Here is a 21,973-nt window from a genome sequence, read left to right on the forward strand (position 1 = left end):
TGCCTTGTCAAAAGGAAACACAAGAATACCAGCTGAGTCATTATCACCTTCTTTACCTGGATATATGAGTCTGAAGTTCTTCCACATGTATGGTCATCTGCTTCATTTGGTCCTTTAGCACAACACAAGTTTCCTCTTTTGAACGTATTTCTTCCTCCTTCTTTTGAATAGTTTCAGTGAATTTCTTCTCCCATGTTTTTGATTCATCTATCACTCTATCCCTGTCATCCTGAAGGGAAGACATGCTCCTGGTGAAGGCTGCAAGCTGGGCTAGTGTTTTGTTTAGGTTGCCTTCCAATTGCTTGGCTTCTTGATCCTTTGTCTTCAAGGAGTCTTGAAGATCACCAACAGTTGTTTCCATATAGTCTTTCTCCCTCTGCAAAGTTGCCAGCTTTTCTTCCATGTTTTTAATTTCCTTTGAGTGCTTGTCTTTTTCCTGTTCCAGTCTTCTCTCAAAGTCCTCATCTTTTTTCTTCATTTGAATTTTAATATTCTCTTTGTTTGCCTGCAACTCTTCTTTCACTCTGACACTCTCTGCTAGAACCCTTGCTGCCTCACTCTGGGTGTCATCCAGTACTACTCTGCAGAGAGCAAGCTCTGCTTGGGCTTTCTTGGTGTCTTCAACTGCTTTAGCTAAAGTCTCTTTGGCTGCTTCTACCTCCTTCTGAGACTCACTCTGCAGAAATTCCAGACCTTTAACAGTTCTTTCTAAACTGCTGTTCTTTTCCTGGCTTTTAATACAGTCCTTCTGCAGCTGCTTAATCTCCTGCTGTTTCTGTTTCAGCAATTCCTGAAGCTCCTTTACATGTGTGCTGCTGTCGCCCCTCCAACTGCTTTTTAGCTTTTCTACAAATTCCTTTTGCTTTTCTGAACTTGCTTTACTTTTCTCCTTTGCCATCTGACATTTCTCCTCCTCCAGTTCATGCATCATTCTCTGCAAACTCTGAAGCTCCTGTTTCAGTTGCTCATTTTTGATCTGGAAGTCTGTTGCATCTTGCTGATAGTTTCCAATACTCCCATTAAGTTCTGCCAGCTGATTCATGAGCCTTTCTTCCAAATCATCCTTCTCAGCCTCTAGCGTGTCCTTCAGTTCTGTCATCCTGACGAGGTCGTCTTTGGTTTTTTGGACCGTTTGTTCCATCTTTGCTACTGTGTCCTGAAGAGCGTTCAATTCATGGACTTTCTGTTCCATTTGGGTCTCTAAAGCCCTTTTCTCACCTGCTAAAGTCTCAACACACATACGGATGTCACCCAGCTGTTGCTCTGAAGCCCTCCTATTATCTTCTAGTTCTGTGATTCGCTCTGTGAGCTCAGCTATCTGCTGTATATAGGTACCAAGATCTTCACAAGGGCTACTACCTTCAAATGCTTTTTGTTCCAGCTCTGCAGTAGGAGACTCTGGTCTAAAACATATGTTCACTTGATTTTCAGTCCTCTCCATTGCTGGTGGTGTGGCAACTGCCTGATTTGTTTCTTCCCCTGTTGTCTTCTGAGCAACATACTTGTCTACCAGTTCTCTGCTTTCCTTCAGCTTAGATTCTGTTAACTGCAAATGACACTTTAAGTCTGTGATCTCTTGATTAAGAGACTCCTTTTCAGCCATTACTGTCTCAAGCTGAGTAGAAAGAGACTGGTAATCCCTCCTAGAGCTCTCCAGATCTTCTTTCAGGCTAGTATTTGTAAAGACATCTCCAGTCCTGTGTAGCTCTCCATCTGGAAAACGCATGTCTGCTCTAAGCTTCTCATTCTCCTCCTCTAGTTGCAGGATCTTTTGTTGCTTTGATTTTGCAAATTTCCTCATTTTCTCCTTCATTCCATCAATTTCCTGTCCAGCTTCCTGTAGCTGCTTATCTGTTTCCTCTTTTTTTGCTTCAACACTTTTCAGCTTAATGAAAATTTCCTGCTTTTCCTGCCTAACAGTTTCCAAAACACGCTGAATCCGCTCAGCCTCATTACTCACATTCTCATATGACTGCAGGAGAGTTTCATATTCTTTCTGAAGCTCCCTGTATTTCTCATGCCACTCAGAACTCTCAGCAGCTTGAAAGCATTTCAAGGATTCCATCTCCTTCTCCAGCTTCTCCTTCTCTAGAACAACTCTATCTAGAGTAAGTGTCAGGTTTTTACAGCATCCATCAAGATTCTGATTTTCTGTAAGTACTTTATCAACTTCTGCAATAAGTTTTTCTCGCTCTTCAGTAAGGCCCGCTAACTTTTCTGTTAAAGTATCTGTTTCTTTAACATGGCCACATATTTGGCTTTCCATATTTATCAACTTGACACAAAGATTTTCAATAGTAGTTTTAGCATTAGCCAGCTCCTCTTTTAGAGATTTGCTCTCCTTTAGTGCCTCTTTTCTAGAGATAAGTGCAGCTTGCAACTTTCTCTGCATTTGATTCTTCTGTTTAGCTGCTTCTGCACCGTCATCTTGCTTCTCCTGAATTTCAAGCAACTCTGTTTGCAGTCGCTTGCTTTGTTCCTCATGTACCTGAGCTTGAGTTTCCAACTGACTACATAGTCTCTTGACTGAATCCTCTTTTTCCAGCAACTGTGCCTGCACATTATTGAGAGCTTCACTTTTCTCCCTTAACTGCAAGTTAAGAAATTCCATTTCTTTATTTTTTTGGTGCATAAGTGTTTTCAGGTCTTCCTGACTGCCCTCTCTAGAAATTTTTGCTCGACTCTCCTCCAATTCTGTCTGAAGACTTGCTGCCTTAGCTTCAGCTTGGTCAGAGGTTCTCTTCAGTTCTTCTATCTCCAGAAACAACTGTGCTATGTGCTCTTGCAAATGAAAGACTAATTCTGATTTGCAAGCAAGTTCACTTTGCATATGGCTAATGTTATATTCCAATTCCTCTTTCTCCATCTGCAATTTTTCAAGTTTTTTCTCAAACTCTTCCCCAGAAACATCTGCAACTTGTACAAGCTTCTTATTTGTTGTACTTTCTGCTTCCATGCATGAAGAATCCAACCCACCTTGATTCCCAAGAACACTCTCTGTTGATCCTTTCTGTTCTTGGAGTTGTCTGAGCTGAGCTTGGATGCTCTCCTTCTCTTTGCTTTGCTTATCAAATTGTTCTTGTAGGCTGTTGTAATCATCTTTCTGCTGTTTCAGCTGTTCTCTGTGGTGCCTGTCTTTTTCTTGAGCCTTTTTTATAGTGTCTTTGCGAGATACCAGGGCTTCCTGAAGTTTTTTTTGAAGTTGTTCTTTTTCTTGTTCAAGAGTTGAAATCCTCTCTTTCAGAGCAGACTCTTGGTTTTCTTCAAGATTTGTAGCTGCTGAACTATTTTTTTCACTTTCTTCATAATCTTTTGGACTTTTATTGGTTTCCGTTACTTTGTCAGCAATTGTCTTACTCTCCATGATTTCATCTTGAATTGAAACAATGTTTGTCTTACCTTGCAAGCTTCGCCTCATTTCCTCAATCACTGCCTGCAATTGTGCTTCAGTAGTTTCTTTATCCAGCAGGTCCTTCCGGATGCTCTGCAACTCAGATTCCTTTTCAGAAAGCAGTTGAATTAGATACACCTCACTGGGCTGGCTTTCAAGATTCACTTCTCTGCTTATCACACTTGTCATATTTTCTTCCCCTTCAGCTTCTTGAGCCACTGAGGTTTCCGATTCATGTTCTCTTCTCAATTGTACTAATTCATTCTCCAATTTGCTAACCTTCTTCAGAAGCTCCTTCCTGTTAACAAGTGCTGCTTGCAGCTTCCGCTTTACTTGCTTGTTTTCTTTTTTCAGAAGTTCAAGTTTATTTACTAATACCTCACTTTCTTTACATGCTGCCTCTGTCTCATACTGCTGCTCAGATGCCCCACATTTCAGATATATATCTTTTGCTTCTATGTTTTGGTCATTTTCTTCCTGGGCTTTTAATAATAGACTTGTTTGCTCTTTAAGACTCTTCAGCTCATTTCCTAGAGAAAATTTCTCTTCATTCAGCAGGACCATTTTCTCAGACATGCTGACACTGATCTCTGTCATCTGTTGGTCTTTCTCCAGCAAGGTTTGTTGCAGGCTCTCTATGGACCTGGTACGTTCAGCAACAAGCTGTTCTAGTCTTGCTGCTTCACGTCCCTTTGAGGCTAAGTTTTGGGAAAGCTCTTCTATCTCAGCTGTATTCTTCCTCAAAAGTTGTTCTAGATCAAGTACTTCACATTCTTTCTTCTCGATCTGGCTTCTCAGATCTTTTAGTTGCACGTCCTGGTCAGAAAGCTGAAGGTGCGCTTCATCCAGGTCTTTTTGCAAAGCTTCAATTTTTATCTCCTTGGATTTAAATTCATTTTTAAGGCTCTGGATTTGTTCTCTCAGAAGACTGCTTTGACTGTCTGACAGTCTCTGCTTTTCTGAAAGAGCTAGGTTTTCCTCAAGTTGCTTCACTTGCTCTTTCAGTTCTGTTATGGTAGAAAGTTCCTTCATCTGACACAGGAGCTGATCTCGTTCTTCAGTCAAAACACAGAATGCACTGTCAGAATCCTCTATTTTTTTTCTGTACTCCTCAGCCAACTGGTTTAGCCTATTTATTTCTGCACCTTTTTCTCCTAGATCTTTCTTATAGGATTCTTCTGATTTCTGCAGAATTATTTGCAGTTCTGTAATTCGGTTTTGTAACTTTATCAGTTCTTGAGATTGAGAGGTGCCAGGCTCTGGATCTGCTGCAGAGACTTCTTGCATTGCCTCCATCTCCCCTCTGCAGGGGACAGTGTTCCCCTGGGGAACTTCCTGAAGACTGATTCTGTTTTCCTGAAGCACACCAATTTGCTGCATTTCTATTTTTCTCAGCAATGAGCTACTGCCCAACTCATTTTGTGCATCTGAAGCCTTTTGCTCTTCCCTCTCAAGAAACTGTATCTGGGAATTATCTTCCAGCTGGTTAGCTGCTTCTCCTGTTTGGTTACCTGTAGAAGTTTGGCCGTTTGGGCCCTTGAGCTGCCTTTTCAGAAAAGTTATTTCTTCCTGGGCTTCTTTCAGTTCCAGCAGCAAAACTGACAGCTCTTTCTGTTTCTCTGCAGCAAGATATTCTAGAATGCCAGGCGGACAACTTTCCTCAGTAAACTGCTCGCTTCCATTGGGAAAGCCATCTGTTCTTGCCTAAAAGAAAATAATAGGTTTCAATTTTCCTTTGAATCCTGTGAAAGGGTCACTTTTGGAAGTATCTGCTTTCCACATTTTGTAGTTTAAGGATACCCTTTCTTGAGCTGGCTATTGCAATAAATAGTAGCCTCACTAGTAACAGGAGGACTCCTCAGGTCCTGTTCATTTCAGTTTCTGAAGTTGCAGCATGAAAGATTCTGGCTTTAGGATTAGACCATAAATGTAATTTCCTATTCCCTTATTTCCCATTCTCTCTTGATTACAAGATAGTATGATTCTGAAGTGTTTCAGTTCTCCTGTGATTCTCACAAGCCCTCCAGTGCACTTATCCAGCCACATGTTCCTGGCATCCTGTCCATAGTCTCTGAATAAGGAGGTTTTGTCCCCTATTCTATCTGTCCATTTAACGTGGCAAAGAAACAGTGTAGAAGCCCATATTCCAGTCTGTGTCCATCTCCAAAGTGAGAGCACTAGACAAAGCATCTGGACCAAAGTGTTTGGCTTTTTCAAAATAACTATCTTAAGGTTTCCTGCCACCCCCAAAAACAGATTACAAAAGAAAAGCAGTCACAAATCCTTCCCAGAAAGCATGGATCAGCAGCCCACTGATAAGTCAACATCTTGTGTTGTAAAGGCTGTCCATTCATCAGTTTGGAGGGCAGAAACAATTTACGGGGAACCATTAGAGGAGAGCTCTCTCTTAAAGCCTCTTGCAGTGTTGCAACAACCACTTTAAGTTACAGGATGTTAAAAACCCAACTCTTTGGGGCTTTTAAACTAAATTAAAGTTTTCCTATCCACAGATCCACACAATACTGAGAGGAAAAAAGTTCCGGACTAAATTTGTACCTCAGGGAGCACCAAAGCGTCATCAAAAGGCTTTTGCACTTCAGAAATCACCAGCTCTCCTGACACACCTAGTGATAAAAGGTACGCTTGTCACCATCAGCACAACAAGTTGCATGTAAAGTCAGTAGGTAAGTGGAGAGACAGTATATGGGACTGGAGCTTCTCTAGTTTCCAAGGTGCCTATGCATTGCACCCAGACATCCCCAATAGCTCTGCACATGCAAAACCTCCTGCATTTGCTGCATGCTGGCATCACCCAAGTCTACACTGTAGCTAACCTCTACAGAAGAATGAAGAAGCAAAGAGACAAGTGAACTAGGTAACAGGTTTTGTTTTGGGTTGGGTTTGGTTTTTTTTTTTTAATCATTTGGGGGTGGGGATGGTAATTCTAGACAAAAAGAAATTTACTAGCTTGCAGAGAGGAACCCAGTTCTTCATCTTATCTTAATTCTCTTCTGTGTCTTACAATCAGCCTTTGCATCTACAAACACACTCTCCTTCAAACCCTTCTCTCTTTCTCATCTTAGGAACCACTTCTTTCTTCTCTTCTGATATATCCTATCCATCCCACATTAGAATGTTCTCTTCTACCTCATATGCATCTTTTCTATCTCTTGTACATCTTTAGATTCTGACCTCAAAGTTCCTCTTTCCAAATGACCTTAGATTTGTCCCTGAAACTTCTCAAATTTCCACAATTTTCTTGTCACATTCCTTATTCTGTGTCCTCACCTGTAGAAGTAGAGGAGCAGTCTACATAAGAGGCTGGAGCTTCCAGAGTCTGCAAGTCTTGCAATTTCACCTCAGGTCCAACATTCTTATTCTATTGGTTGAAGAAATAATACTTAGTTTTGAGCCATGATCTTTGCATTAGAAGACAGCTATCTTAGCTGCCTGCTGCTCTGCCAAGCTTTAAGTAAAAACTATCAGTCCCAACTTTAGATACAGCTCTGATGCCTAATGAAAACAAAGTAAAAAAAAAAAAAGGTAGATTGGTTTTGATGTTAAGCAAGAGACTAAGACATATCTTAGCAGATTAGGATATCAATGAATGCAATGATTCTAATAACTTCCTTCCCACCTTGAGATGCTTCTTCTTCCATCTTCACTGCTTCAAAGGGACTAACTATAGATTCATAACCTTTCACTGAACCACCCAAGCAGAGAAGGTGAGAAGTCACGTGTTTGTCACTGTATGCCTCACTACTCCAGCAGATAAAGAACCTGCAGTCTTCCCAGGAAAGTTACACTAGGCTCCACCACACAGACAAACCAACCACCCCACAACAATCTATTAACTGCTATATGTCTGCCGCTTCTCTGTCTGACAGGACAGAACCTGACTGTTGAAGAAAATGGAACACACTGGAAAGAGAGAAGAGATTTTGCTATTTCACAGACACAAACTCTTTTTGCCCACACAAAGATGCTGAATAAAGCCCAGGAAATTGGTTAGTTTGCTGTTGACATCCATACAAGAACTAAGACTTCGTCTACTAATTTCTTCATTCTCAAAAGTCCACTTATAAGTTAACACGCACCTAAAATGAATGGCAATATTTCTGGCTCGTTCCCAACACACATTGTCTTTCACTACAACAAATAATTGGCACCGTTAGTACTACTTCTGTGGGAAAAGGTTTGAACTAGAGTACAAAGAGACTATGAGTCAGAACTAAGTAAAGTGTCTCTAAAAAAGGCTACTCCCTGCCACCCCCAAAAAAGCAAGTAAAAAAACCCCAACCCAACCCAACCATGGAAAGACTGAAAACAAAATGAAGTGTTCAGAATTAACATTTGCTGTAACTACCTAGAATGTAAGTACAGGGCACTAACAGGTCACACAATCATAAGGAAACGATCTCCAGCCCCAAGTTCTAGAGCACTTTGCCTTTGCAAGCTCCAAGCACTGAAATGGAATGTATGGCATGCATCCAAATAACTTGTGCACACAACCCAAACCCCTGAACTGGGTCTGGATTCACACATGTCTTGGCCTAAAGTTATGGGTCAGAGGCACAAATGGCAGGATATAGCTGTCCAAGTATAAATACTTACATGCAAGCTATTTAGCTAGCCTCTTTTTATAATTAAGACATTGAAATGGACAATTTCAGGGTTGGATTCATTGACTCATTTTCAACATCCACCGTGGTCCAGGTGAATCATATACTAAAGAACCTGTTATCTCCACTGCCTATAAAGGGGCTCTAGAAAATAGCTCAAAGGCTTATATCTGCCCTTGAAAAGACTGGGGGAGTGGGGGGTGTAGGGGGTGGGGGGGGTCCGTACCCGTTGATCCACTAGCTTACACCTTGACTACAGGCGGTTGGAATGTAAGGGTCTGAAGTCAAGCAGGATGAGCTGACTCAAAATGCCTTCTCCAGTTCCAACATGAGTCCCAAATATTAACTTTTGCCCTAATACTTCACAGTAAAATATATACTATAAACTCTCTCTGTTGGAGAGGAATGTATTCGGTAAGACACAACATCATCTTCTTCCCCCTGCTGGCAGGTTGGGACAGAGTGGATGGAGCAGTCTGGAAAGAGCCCAGACTTTGCTCTAAGATAACGAACAATTCTACAACAAATTCTTAGTACAGATATACAGAGGCAGTCATCTCCATCACCTTGCTGACTGAGTATAAAGCAAAGCAGCAGGTATCTAATCCTGCACTCTTCTCACCGATAGACTGACTGCAATTGTACCTGCAGCTGTTCATAGTGGAAGAGTATAAGGATAGAGTCTACTTGTCTCCCACTTAAAGAGAACTCAGCTTCCTCCAGTCAGTCTGCCAGATCCCCATCAGGGCAGTGGGAATGGATAGGGTTGGTTTGAAAGGCATCCTATAATGACAGCTAAGCCTTTGGAACTGTATTTCCTGAGACTTGCCTCAGTTTAGCCTATGGTTTTGCTGAAGAACTCGCAAGGGGCAGAAAATAGCACGAATATGGATTGAGTGGATTGAAGGACACAAGAATTCCACACAGCCAGCAAAGGGAAATAGTCTGATAAGAACACAGTACAAGCAGTATTTGGAAGCTATTTCTGTCTTTCATCATTAATCCAGTTAATAATAACCTTCCAAAGAGGATTGTTAAAAAAGGCCATAACAGCTTAGCTGTTTTAAGGCCAGTCCTTGACCTATTTTAGTTTTAGCTTATTTCAGCTGCTTAATCATTACCTGCTTCGCATTTTCAGCGACCATCACAGCTTCCTGCTGAGGCTCCTGGAGAACAAGTTGCAAGTGTGGTATTTCTGAAACATTCAAACACAAACAATTTATTTGCAAATTAAAACTCTGATTTAGAGAGTAACAGGATATTCTTCCAGGAGCTTTAGAGAACAGGGCACAGGGCTGTTAGTAACACTTATTTAGTGAAGATATATAACATTGTCATTGGATAATGTGTTTTGGTTTTTTTCAGAGGCAAAACACCGAAACAACATGCTGTTTTAAGCACCTTTTAGAAAAGAACAGTTGTTGTTATACAGACTACAATTAAGGACAGCTGATAGCATTTTGAGTTTTAAGAAACATTTTTATAAAGGAGAGGAAAGAAAGAACTATTGTGGCAAAATGTTTCAGTTTTCATTTGGATAAAAACAAAATGAGAAATTGTTAAAATTAGAGAAGAATAAAACACTCAAGGGCCATGGTCCAAGTCAAGATTGGTACAAAAACTCAGCTGCTGTTTGACTCAGGATATTTTTACATTTGTATTTCTGTTAACTGGCATATAAACACAATTTATCATAGGTACGTCACTGTATATGATGAAATGACTGGCTTGGCAGATGAGGGGAGAGCAGTGTATATCATCAAGGCCTTCAGTAAGGCTTTCAGCACTGTGTCCCATAAAAGCCTCATAAAGAAGCTGTTGATGTATGGGCTGGATGAGCAGTGAGGTGGATTGAAAACTGGCTGAATGGCCAGCCAAGGGGGTGCTGATCAGTGGCATGAAGTCTAGTTGGAGGCCAGTAACTTAGCAGTGTACCCCAGGGGTCAATACTGGGTCCAATCCTGTTCAACATCTTCATTAATGATCTGGATGATGGGGCAGACTGCACCCTTGGCAAGCTTGCAGATGACACAAAACTGGGAGAAGTCGCTGATACACCAGAGGGTTGACTGCCATCCAGAGGGACCTGGACAGGCTGGAGAAACGGGCTGACAGGAACCTCATGAAGTTCAACAAGGAGAAGTGTAAAGTCCTCCACCTGGGGAGGAACAACCTCCCAGTTTATGCTGGGGACCACTCAGCTGGAAAGCAGCTTCGCAGTAAAGGCCCTGGGGGTCCTGGCTGACACCAAGCTGACTGGGAGCCAGCAGTGTGCCGTTGTCACAAAGAAGGCTAATGGTATCCTGGGCTGCATTAGGCAAAGTATTCCTTCACCTCTACTCAGCACTGGTGAGGCCACACCTGGAGTATTGTGTGCAGTTCTGGGCTCCTGAGTACAGGAGAGACATGGACATACTGGAGAGAGTCCAACGAAGAGCCACGAAGATGATGAAGGGACACGAGCGTCTCTCCTGTGAGGGAAGGCTGAGAGGGCTGGCACTCTTTAGCCTAGCAAAGAGAAGGCTCGGGGTGATCTCATCAATGAGTACAAATACCTGAAGGAAGAGTGTAAAGAAGATGGAGCCAGGTGCTTTTCAGTGGTGCCCAGTGACAGGACCCGAGGCAACAGGCACAAACTGAAACACAGGAGGTTGCCTCTGAACATTAGGAAACACTTTTTCCACTGTGAGATTGACTGAGCATGGGCACAGGTTGCCCAGGGAGGCTGTGGAGTCTCCCTCCTTGGAGACATTCAAAAGCCATCTGGACATGGTTCTGGGCAACTGGCTCTGGGTCCCTTCCAACCTCAACCGTTCTATGATACTCAAGACATACTCAAGACACTTTGATACTCCAAAGCAGAAGACAGGCAAAAAAGTGTCCTGTACCATTTCGAGAAAAAAAGTGAATGTTTGAAAGTAATAATTACAGTTATTTAGCTTTCCTGATTCATTACTACAGGAAAAAAGCTTCCATTTACATTTGATACCAACAGACACCATCTCAGTCTTCTCACTACCTGGGGAGACAGAGAATGTGTTCATTTCCACACTGGCTACTTGCCAGTAAATGTCTGTCTTTAAACAATTTGAGGAAGTCTCCGTGTCACAGATCCTGAATCTTCTGGGGGACCTTAATCTCCCTGACATCTGCTGGAAGGGTAACGTGTCAGAACACAAGCAATCTATGAGATTTCTGGAGAGCGTCAGAGATAAATTCTTGATGCAGGTACTGGACGGGCCAACCAAGAGTGACACATAGCTAGATCTGCTGTTCGTAAGCAGGAAATAACTGGCTGGATATGCGATAATCCGTGGCAGCCTTGGCTGCTGTGACCGTGAAATAGAGGAGTTCAAGATCCTGAGGGGAGTGAGGAGGAGAGTAACAGAGGTACAGATCCTAGACTTCAGGAGACCAGACTTCACCTTATTTGGGGAACTGGTAGGTGAAATCCCATGGCAGACAGCTCTGAAGGGCAAAGGAGCTCAAGAAGGCTGGCAAGTTTGTAAAGACAGCACCCTCCAAGCACAAGGACAGTCCATCTCAACACTCAGGAAAACAAGCCAACATATCAGGAGACTGGCTTGACTAAACGGAACTTATGACAGAGCTCTGAGGCAAAGAAGTATTATATAGGAGATAAAAACAAGGACAGGCTGCAAAGCAGGAATTCAGGAACATTTAACGACAGTGTTAGAAAAGCCAAAAATGACTGGCATTGAGACTTGCAAGGGATGTCAAGGGCAACACGAATACCTTCTACCTCTACATCAGTAGTAAAAGGCTGAACAAGGAATTTGGGAGACTGTCGCTGAATGAGGGTTATGATTTAGTGACAGTGCACACAAGTAATGCTAAGATACTCTATACCTTCTTTGTCTCTGTCTTCACCAACAAAGTTTTCCAAGCCTCTGTCCTGAGGATTGAGTCGGGGACTGCTTGTGAGAAATCAAGCGATACAAATTTATGAGAACAGATGGGCTGTCTTGCATTCAGGGGTCCTGAGAGAGCTGGCGAGCATCCTTGCAAGGACAATATCATCACTGAAAGGTTATAGAAATTGAGGGAAGTCCACTATGACTGGATAAAGACAAATGGTGTATCTATCTTCAAAAAGAGGCCAAACAGATGATATGGTAAACTACAAGCCAGTATGCCTCACTTCAGTCCCTCCAGAAATCACAAAGTGAGTCCTCTTGAAGCACGTTAGCAGGCACATGGAAGAGGAGGCAGAGACTGAGAAACAGTCAGCATGGATTTACCAAGGTTAAATCATATTTGGACTACCTGATTGCCTTTTATGCATTTGTGAACGAGCAGAGAGCAGCGGATAGCATTTACCTTGACTTCAGCAAGTCTTTTGCCAGTGTCTCACACAATATTTTTGTATCAAAAATAAGAATTGATAGTCTGGACTGAAGGCCAGCTCAATGCATAAAAAACTGGTTGGATTCTCAGGCTCAGAGAATAGCGGTGAATAGGTCATACTCTATCTGGAGGCTAGTAACAAGTGAAACATCACAGACCTCTCCTGTTTAACATCTTTATCTGTGACCTGGAGGTGGCAGAGTCCACACTCAAGTTTGGAGAACACAACACACTGGGGGGAAACAGCTGATACCCTCGCTGGCAGGGCTGCCATTTACAGCAACCTAGACAGGCTAGAAGAATGGGGCAACAGGAACCTCATGAAATTCAACAAGGACAAATGTAAAGTCCCACCCCCGGGAATGCAGGCTGGGGACCAGCTCTGCAAGAAAGGATGAAGAGGATCTGCTAGACGTTAGGCTAAACATCAGCCAGCAAGTGTGCCTGGCAGCAAACAAGGTCAACAGCATCCTGGACAGTATAAAGAGCAGTCTAGGCAGCAGATCGATCAAAGATATTATCCCCTTCTACTGGGCACTCATTAGACTGCATTTCAAGTACTGCATTCAGTTTTGGACCACCAATATACGAAAGACATTGATAAACTGAAGCAAGTTCAGCGGAAGACCACCAAGATGGTCACAGGGCTGGAGCACTTTCCCTGTGAGAAGAGGCTGAGGGAACACAGCTTTTTCACTCTGGAGAACAGAAGGCTTTGGGGAGACCTCAAAGCAGCCTTCCAACACCTATGAAGAGGTTATTGAGAAGACAGAGCCAGGCTTTTTACAGTGGTGCAAGGTAGGAGGATGAAAGACAACACACACATACTGAAACAAAATAAGTTCCAACTGGATATAATGAAGACCTTTTTTGCCATGAGGACAGTCAAGTGTCATAACAGGCTGCACAGGGAGGTTGTGCAGTCACCATCATTGGAGTTTTTCAAGACCTGACTGGATAAAGGCTTGAGCAACCTGGTCTGATCTCACAGTTGATCCTGCTTCTAAGAGAAAGCCGGACTAAAATTCGTCTTCGATCCCTTCCAATGTAAATTATTCTGTGTTTCTATGATTCATCTCAGTTCTAGCCAATTCTGTTAGAGATGATGCCTCAGCCTTTTTGTATGAGCCAGTAAAACAACTTATACAATATGTCTTTCTTCCCCAGAAATATCAACTTAGAAGCACTAAAAAACACGCCCCATTTTTGTGAACATGTAACTATCCATGATGATACGAAACATATGTTAATATATATGCAAAATAAAATTCAGGACCAGGTTAAACAGTTCTGTTTGGGATAAGAATTTTTGTACTTTCTAATTCTGAGCATGCAGAGAGGACATAACATTAACATATGGTATAAGGTTTTCTTTTGTGCCCTTTTAAACTCTTTTCTCTATACAATTGACTATAAAAATGATATTTGCTAAGTTAAAAGTATTATGTATTTTGAGGAGGCTCAGATGAATTGTTGTGAATTCTAATATCTGGAAAGCAGTATGTCCGTTTTCTGTGATAATGGCTTTCCTTTATCAATTCACACCCTACTGTAGTCTTTCAACAACTTTTTCTTGCACTAAGTGAACTATGGAAAGCCTTATATCTAATCTTAAATTATCTATACAGTGACTCTGAAAAGCAATCTCTAGCTCTCAATCCAGATGTTTGCTTTCTTTGAAATTGGCTGAACTTCACAGGCTTTTCCTGAAGATGACAGAATCATAGAATCATTTTGGTTGGAAAAGACCCTTAAGATCGAGTCCAACTGTCAACCTAACTCTTGTCTATTTTCTTAGTGTAGAGGGGAAAGTAGAAAAAGGTAAACTCAGTGGTCTGTTATGTAGCAGGAGAGGCATTCAATCACTCAAAGAACTGCTTCTAGAAAAGTTTAAGGAATCCATGTGGCTAGTAAAGAGAGCAACAGATATACTGGTATAATGCATTGCTAAGCTCATGAAAATTAAAAGACTGTACAAAGATTTCAAAAGTGTTTACATTTTAGAAAATGATAGTTAAGTAGTTTGGAAGCATTTGTTGATGTCTGCTTGAAAATCATCAGAAATTGCAAAATATAAGGTAACTATACGTAAATCCTTATTTCTTTCTACTCAAGTTAGGACTGGAGTACTGTGGGCAGTTTTAGGCATCACACTTTAAATAAGACTGGCAAGTTAGAAAGTCATCAGGAGAAGAAGAGGGGTATCAAGGTATCAAGTATCAAGGAGCCCCAGGTTGGATGGGGCTTTGAGCAACATGGTCTAGTGGAAGGTATCCCGGCCCATGGCAGGGGAGTTGGAACTAGATGATCTTTAAGGTCTCTCCCAACCCAAACCATTCTGTGACTCTATGATTCTATGATCAAAGTATTTAGAACCTACAGAGGAGGTTTGAAAGAGGATGATTCTTTACATGTTTCCATTTAATCTTTTGGTGTTTTTGTTTGGGTTTTTTGTTGGTTTTTTTTTAAAGAAATTACATCTCCCAGCATTTAAAATGTTAAAAAATATCAGTAACCAAGTGTTCAACACACCCACTGGAAACAGAATTACAACAAAAAAGCTTGTTTTGAAGTAAACATGCAGGTAAACATGCACTGGGAAAGACCTTTTAAGTAACATGACAGTGAAGCTCTAAAAGTCACTGCATTTTTCAGGTGGAATTCCTTTCAGTGGAGGAAGGACCTGCTTTTTAAGAAAGCTGATGAAAGCCTTCCAGTTACATTTTGGATATACTCAATCTTAAATCAGGGCATGGTATCAGATTAAAAGCTGGACTTCTGTAAGGCCTTTAATATGGTCCACCCCAACATTCTTGCCACTAAATTGCAGAGATATGGGTTTGACGGATGGACTGTTAGATGGATAAGGAACTGGCTGGATGGCTGCGTGCAAAGAGTTATAGTCAATGGCTCAATGTCCAAGTGGAAACTAGTAATGAGTGGTGTCCCTCAAGGGTCCATACTGGGACCAATACTATTTATTATCTTCATTCACGACATAGTTGGATTGAGTGCACCCTCACCAAGCTTGCAGATGACACCAAGCTGAGCGGTGCAGTTGATTTGCTAGAGGGATGGGATGCCATCCAGAGGGACCTTGACAAACTTGAGGAGCGGGCCCGTGTGGACCTCATGAAGTTCAACAAGGCCAAGTGCAAGGTCCTGCACCTGAGTTGGGGCAATCCCCAGTATCAATACAGACTAGGGGGTGAATGGATTGAGACCAGGCCTTCAGAGAAGGACATGGGGATACTGGTAAACGAAAAATTGGACAGGAGCTGGCAATGTGCACTTGCAGCCCAGAAAGCCAATCATATCCTGGGCTGCATCAAAAGAAGCATGGCCAGCAGGTCGAGGGAGATGCTTCTCGCCCTCTACTCTGCTCTTGTGAGACCCCACCTGGAGTACTGTGTCCAGTTCTGGGGTCCCCCAGTACAGGACAGACATGGATCTGTTGGAGTGAGTCCAGAGGAGGGCCACAAAAATGATCAGAGGGCTGGAACACCTCTCCTATGAAGAAAGGCTGAGAGAGTTGGGGTTGTTCAGCCTGGAGAAGAGAAGGCTCCAGGGAGGCCTTATTGCAGCCTTTCAAGAGGGCTTCTTCTCTTTGGGTTGCCCAGAGAAGTTGTCAGTTGCCCCATCATTGGACATGTTCAAGGTCAGGTTGGATGGGGCTTTGAGCAACCTGATCTAGTCAAGGATGTCCCTACCCAGGGCAGGGGGGGGTTGGACTAGATGATCTTTAAGGTCCCTTCCAACCCAAACCATTCTATGATTCTAAATGATGTCTTGAAGTCCATTAAAGACCTGCATTTCTGAGTTCATGGAATAAAAAGAGAGAAGGGAGATGTTCTAGGACTGCAGGAATCTGGTTTATTGGTGATTATCCCCCCACCAGGATTCTTATGAAGAGGGTATATCTCTGAATGACAGGAAGCAAAAGGAATCTATTTCTGCAAAAATCAAGACAGCCTATTGCCATAGCACACCATACCCTAAAGTCAAAAACTGTGTGAACCCGTCTTTTTATACTATAATTCTGATAGCGTGGTGATATTACTGCTACCAGTCTACATGCCTAGACACTCAAAACCACATTAATCATCTGTTGTTTTTTTTAATGTGGCATATGTATGGGCTCTTTACTGTTTCAGCAAAAGCTATCAAAAATAAGCCCCCCAGAAGCACCACCTGCAGATTGTCAGCATTTTGTATCAGGGAGGAGCTACTACTTCAGTTATATCTTATTTTGTACAATCTAAGAATGTGTGAGTGCACAGTATCTTGGAATACAAAATTTATTCTACCATCCTTAGGCATAACTGACATTAGTGGAACAAAAACCCCAATAAACCAAAACTATTCATTGAACTTAATATGCCCTATCACAATGAAGCTAACCTTGGCACCCTTTTCTGGAAAAGCCTGCAATCACATAATATTACTACCCTTGCCTTCATCCTAGCTTTTTCATGTCTTCTCCATGTTCTTTGCACCTATCACCACAGATCATACATGCAGGAACATGAAGCATGTGAACCGTACAGGTAAGAAGTTCTACCCACTCTGTCTCATGGCCAAAACACCAACCATCACTTCATATCACAAGAGAACACCATGCAGGCAGGCCTGTGATGCACAGTCCATTCTTTTTAATAATTCCAGATGGTTTACTTATTTGTTTCTGTCAGTCTGTTCACTGTCTGAGATTCAAATAGTTCCTTTTCCCTTTAGAATTAAATTCTACTTTAACCACTGGAAAGAATTATATGGTATTTTTGAAGATCTTGGCAATGAAAGCGTGATGCAGCAGTAACCATGGACATATTTATTATCTAAAGATAGGCAAGAATAATTCTTAAATATTTTAAGAATATTAAAATAGGTAAGATAATCATACTACCTTCAGTATTCTGTCTTTCCAAGTTGTCTGTGGGTAGGAGTGAAGTCCCATTCCGATCTTCTTGATCTATTATTTTTTCCTGTGAAGTTGTTTCATCCTGTTTAAACATAGGATGGAGGGGAGAAAGATAAATTTCAATACAGTTTATACATACACATTAGTCTTTGGTCTTTAAGTTAACCTTTTAACAAATCAATTGGCAACTTTTAAATTACTCAAATTGACTCCTATTTCTTCCGAGGCTTCCGTACTTATAACGTGTCTGCCCATCAGCTGAGAGAACTCATAAGAGCCTTCCTCAAGCAATACATCATAAAAAAGGAATTCCAAACATTTCATTCGGTTTCAGTTCCTCAACATATGGGAAGATTTTAGGAGACTCATATGAAAAGATCATACCTGTTTCTTCAATTCAGAGACCTGCACTACTGACTGGGATTTCAGCTCATTCTGACAGCATACAAATTCTTGAGATTTCTGTACAAGTTCATCTAATGGAGGGGAAAAAAGGGAGTTAAGGTGTGTTCTTGCCTTTTTTGCTGAAATATATCCAGTTTACACATATGCACAATAGTCTATGAGATCCCTTATGTCTCAGTCACTGCTTCAGTTTTGGGCCATAAAGGAGCGGGAAGAAAAATCAATTTGAAATAATAGCTTGAGGCAAGATCAATGTTATCAGTTCTAATACAAGTCTACAGAGAAAATGGTACAGTTTGCTTTCCTTGGTTGTTTCACTTACAATTTCAGTAGAAATTCAGACTCTGAAGAATGTGGCACATCTAAAAAGAACTTACATAAGTTGATGGATAAAATCCAACAAGTTGCTGAAATTAATTAAAAAAATACACCTGGCTCAAGAAATCCATAAGCCTCAAACGATTATAGGCTGGGACAGTACACAAGGAAAGCACCATATACGCTGCCCTACTCTTACGCTCCTCCTCTTGCAACTGGCTTTGGTCACTGCCAAAGACAGAAAGGTGGGATCGTGCTACAGAGACCTTTAGTTTGATACAGTACAACCACTCCTATGTTCCTATGCAACCAGGAATTGTTATACCAAGACTTTCTTATGAGCTATTATAAAAACAAAGCCAAACAGAAGGCAACCCAATGATCCTTAGGCTCTTGAGAACCTGCTTCACCAAACTGCTGTGCTTGCTCACCCTGTAGTTTCTGTATTGTAGCACTGTTTTCAGCAGACGCCACCAACAGCCGGTCAACATCCTGTTTCAGCTGATCATTTTCAGCTACAAGGGCAGCATGGCTAGATTGCAGCTCTTGCTCAGCCACCTTAAGACAACTGATCTGCAGGTTCTTCTCTTCCACCTCCAGTCTTTGTTCCTGCTCCAGGTCTTTATACTTCACCTCTAATTCAGCTTGTGCTCTTCTTGCCTCTTCCAGCTGTTCCGAGAGACACTGCACCTCCTCCTGCAAGCGATGGGAGTACAGCTTCCTCTCAGCTAGTTCCAGCTCCATCTTCTCTCTGAGATCCTGAGACTCTCGTCTCTCTGCATCTAGCACATCCCTCAGGGAGCTTAGATCCACTTCCAGCTTCTGGCACTGATCTAGGAGTGTCTGTAAAAGGATATGGAAATGAATTTAACTCTCAACTAGTTCAACACACTGCCAAAGCAAAGTACCTGAATTATATTTTAAAATTGCCAGTAAATCCTTTTCAAACAGCTAAGTAGCATAAAGGAGGAAATAAACATGGCAGAAATCTCAATTTGTTAGAAAGAAGCTGCCCTACTATTTGCAAATTGGAAGAAAGCAATGCTGGGAGAAACAAGAACTCTCAATTTTGGTAAAGAAAAGAAAAGTCTTATTTTAGAGCAGGGGGATGTAGATGAAAGAAACAATAGAACAGTGGCTGTGAGTTCTCTTTTAGAGGAAAGAAAGCTTCCCAAAAAAGGGAAGAAGGACTACAACAAAACAGGGGGAACTCAACAATTACAGAGTACAAATAAAAAACAGAACAAAAGTGTGTATGTGAAAGGGGGTCAAAAATGCTGAAACAGGAAACTGGAGGTAACAGAGTGCTCCACACAGTGCCCACTGCTTCAAGAAAGATACCAGAAAGCTGGTCAACACTGACCAGAGATTTAAGACAACCAAGGAACAGAAACAGACCCTACGCTTGCCCACTTGGTAAGAGGTCCCACCACTGTGCCTGGCTGGGACACACGGGAAAAGAAAATAGTGGTGCATAAGTGTGTAAAAGTTATCAAAGTGAGGTTCAGCACTAGATTGGCTGGAGATTGTTCAGATATTGGGAAAAAAGTTAAAAATACACATCCTATATCTGCAAACAAGCCTTTTAAGAGATTGCGTACTAAACCCTGTCTCATGGGGCACATGTATATATAGTCATGTATGCACAGACTTGATCTCATTCACTTCACGCTCCAAAATGATTGAGAGCCAATACCACTCCAGAAGCTGTGTCATCATATTAGCAAGTTCTCAGCAAGACATATGAAAGAATATCTGTTTATGCTCTGATCTGGATACTGCAGTCCAGAAACAGCGTAGCTACAGCAGCACTGCGTTAGGCACTTTTGTCTGAGGCGAAGCGTTGTGTATTTGATGGCTTTGAATGTATCACTCAGCAGCATGGAGTATGGATAGATTTTGTCCCTGTCCACCTGCCCAGAATCTGGGTCACTAGAGATGGCTGCTGCAGCGTCCCTATCCCTGTTGTTTGGCTGGACCTACTATAAGCTATGCATACAGACCTGCAGCTCTAAAACCTGACCTGAGGGAGCCTCCCAGCTGATTTTGTGCTGGAAACCTGGTGCCAGAAATAAGCTAATCTGGTAACTTCTGAGCTACTGACAAAGGCCCCATCCACCATTTACACATGAGAATAAGGCAATAAGCAAAGCATGAAAAGGTACCTGGTTTTGTTGTTCAGCAGTACGTAATTCCTGCTGCAGCAGTTCTACCACCTGAGTTCGTCCTAGCAGAGCTGCTTCCTGCTCCTCTAGTTTTCTCTGAAGTGTACGCAGGTTCTGTGAGAGAGATAGCGCTATATCAGTATCTGGGAGGCTAACATAAGAAGGCTAGATTTCCTGGTTTCATCCATACACCTAGTTTTCATAACACAGTTACTTTAATAGCCTGAATAACTTCATTTTTGTTGACTCTTATTCTGGAGCCCTGGTGCAGTAGGAAGAGCTCACCATTGTTTCACAAATAGGGAACTGGAGCACAATAATGTAATACTTCTTTTTAACTGTTCCTTCTTTTCAGCTGATAGCAAATCAGCAGATTGAAGCTAGGACTCTGAAAGTCCAAACTAGCATCCCAAAACCCCCCAAACAATCAAATCGTACCTCTTCTCACCCCTTCAGAGTTACTTTGATGAGAACTGCTCTCTCAGGGTGTCTTCAGACCAGTAAAATTTCTTTTCCTTTCTCCTCCCATAACAACATTATTATATCAAATATACCTGCTGCATCTCTACTTCCAGATCTGACTGGGCCACTATCTTGAGCAATTCAGCTTGGTGCTGGTGAACCTGCTCTTCCAGGAGAGCTTCCTTCTCTTGAATCACCTCCTGTAGGGAGCTCAGCTGAAAACATAAGCCACAAAATAAAAAAAAACCAAGAAGGTTATGAGCTTAACAGACATACAGGCTTGCTTTCAACATGCACCAGCATATTACATGTGTGATGAGGTCTTCAGCTTGATAATCCTATATGTCACCTTGGTCAAATGGTATCTTAATCCTACTAATACATACATATTAACTGATAATATTTCAGATCCCAGAAAGCAAAAACCATAGAATTTCATCTACAAATACGCAGAATGATAAAAGATATGATTACTATATAATTACAAGTTCATAAAACTTCTGAGTTTTTATTTGTATCGGATGCAGTCCAATTCACAGATCAAAAGCTAAACCTGCAATTCAGAGTATTAACAAAAATCTTTCCATAAATAAATACAATGTAACATAACAGCTGTTACATTATGCGATAAAAAGCTCCTCTGCACATCCACAGAAGAACACAGAGAAGCAATGGCAGGTCTGGGAGCTGAAAGAATACTCTGCCCCAGCTATTCCAAACCCTATCACAGAACAGCAATGGCAGGCAGGGAAGAACCCAAATTCTGACTCGGAGGAAGGGACACGCTGTCCAGGCCCTCCCAGGGGCTGTTCTCATCCTCCTCAGAGAGCCATCAGTCCCATTGTCCAAGTGTGAAACTCATTAAGATGACTTTAACTGCAGAGCACCTTTTGCACCAAGGGTGGTTACTGCCTAGGGGTACAGGATATATTATAGGACACAGGTGAAGAGCATTTTGGGATTGCAAAAGACTTATGGAATGTTTAGAGGAGGAACTAAAGGCAGGGAAATTGACGGACCTAGGTGATTTGGGGAGGAACAAAAACGAAAAAATAGAGGATAAGGGAATTAAAAAAGGCCAGTTGTGTAGACAGTGGCTGCTCAATATGCTTGTCTTGCCATGCACCTGACCAGACAGATCAGCAGTCTGTCCTGTCTTCTTACTAAACACCACTTCTAACTCTTTCATTGTGGGAGGGGGTCTCTATTCGGTGTGCATTTCTGTGTGGGTCTAAGTGCTAGTAACTGGAATCAGACTGTGGGTCAAAGGGTCTGTGTGATCACGGTGCCAGCAACTGCAGAGATTAGAGCAAGTGAACTTAAG

The 21,973-nt window shown here is 41.9% G+C and overlaps 1 protein-coding gene across 1 annotated transcript in view; it reads right to left on the minus strand.

Moving 5' to 3' along the window:
- GOLGB1 (golgin B1) overlaps positions 1 to 21,973 on the minus strand; it is a 53,959-nt gene that overhangs the window by 18,183 nt on the left and 13,803 nt on the right. The window contains exons 7-15 of the mRNA XM_050915480.1: positions 20,742 to 20,864; positions 20,188 to 20,301; positions 18,454 to 18,865; positions 17,684 to 17,775; positions 17,285 to 17,381; positions 9,135 to 9,208; positions 6,680 to 6,770; positions 5,948 to 6,015; positions 57 to 5,095 (exon numbers count right to left, since the gene is read on the minus strand). Coding sequence (XP_050771437.1) covers positions 57 to 5,095; positions 5,948 to 6,015; positions 6,680 to 6,770; positions 9,135 to 9,208; positions 17,285 to 17,381; positions 17,684 to 17,775; positions 18,454 to 18,865; positions 20,188 to 20,301; positions 20,742 to 20,864 — 6,110 coding nt within the window. The remainder of the gene's footprint in view (positions 1 to 56; positions 5,096 to 5,947; positions 6,016 to 6,679; positions 6,771 to 9,134; positions 9,209 to 17,284; positions 17,382 to 17,683; positions 17,776 to 18,453; positions 18,866 to 20,187; positions 20,302 to 20,741; positions 20,865 to 21,973) is intronic.

This window comes from Gymnogyps californianus, chromosome 1 (genome assembly GCF_018139145.2).
Source record: "Gymnogyps californianus isolate 813 chromosome 1, ASM1813914v2, whole genome shotgun sequence".
Lineage (NCBI taxonomy): Eukaryota > Metazoa > Chordata > Aves > Accipitriformes > Cathartidae > Gymnogyps > Gymnogyps californianus.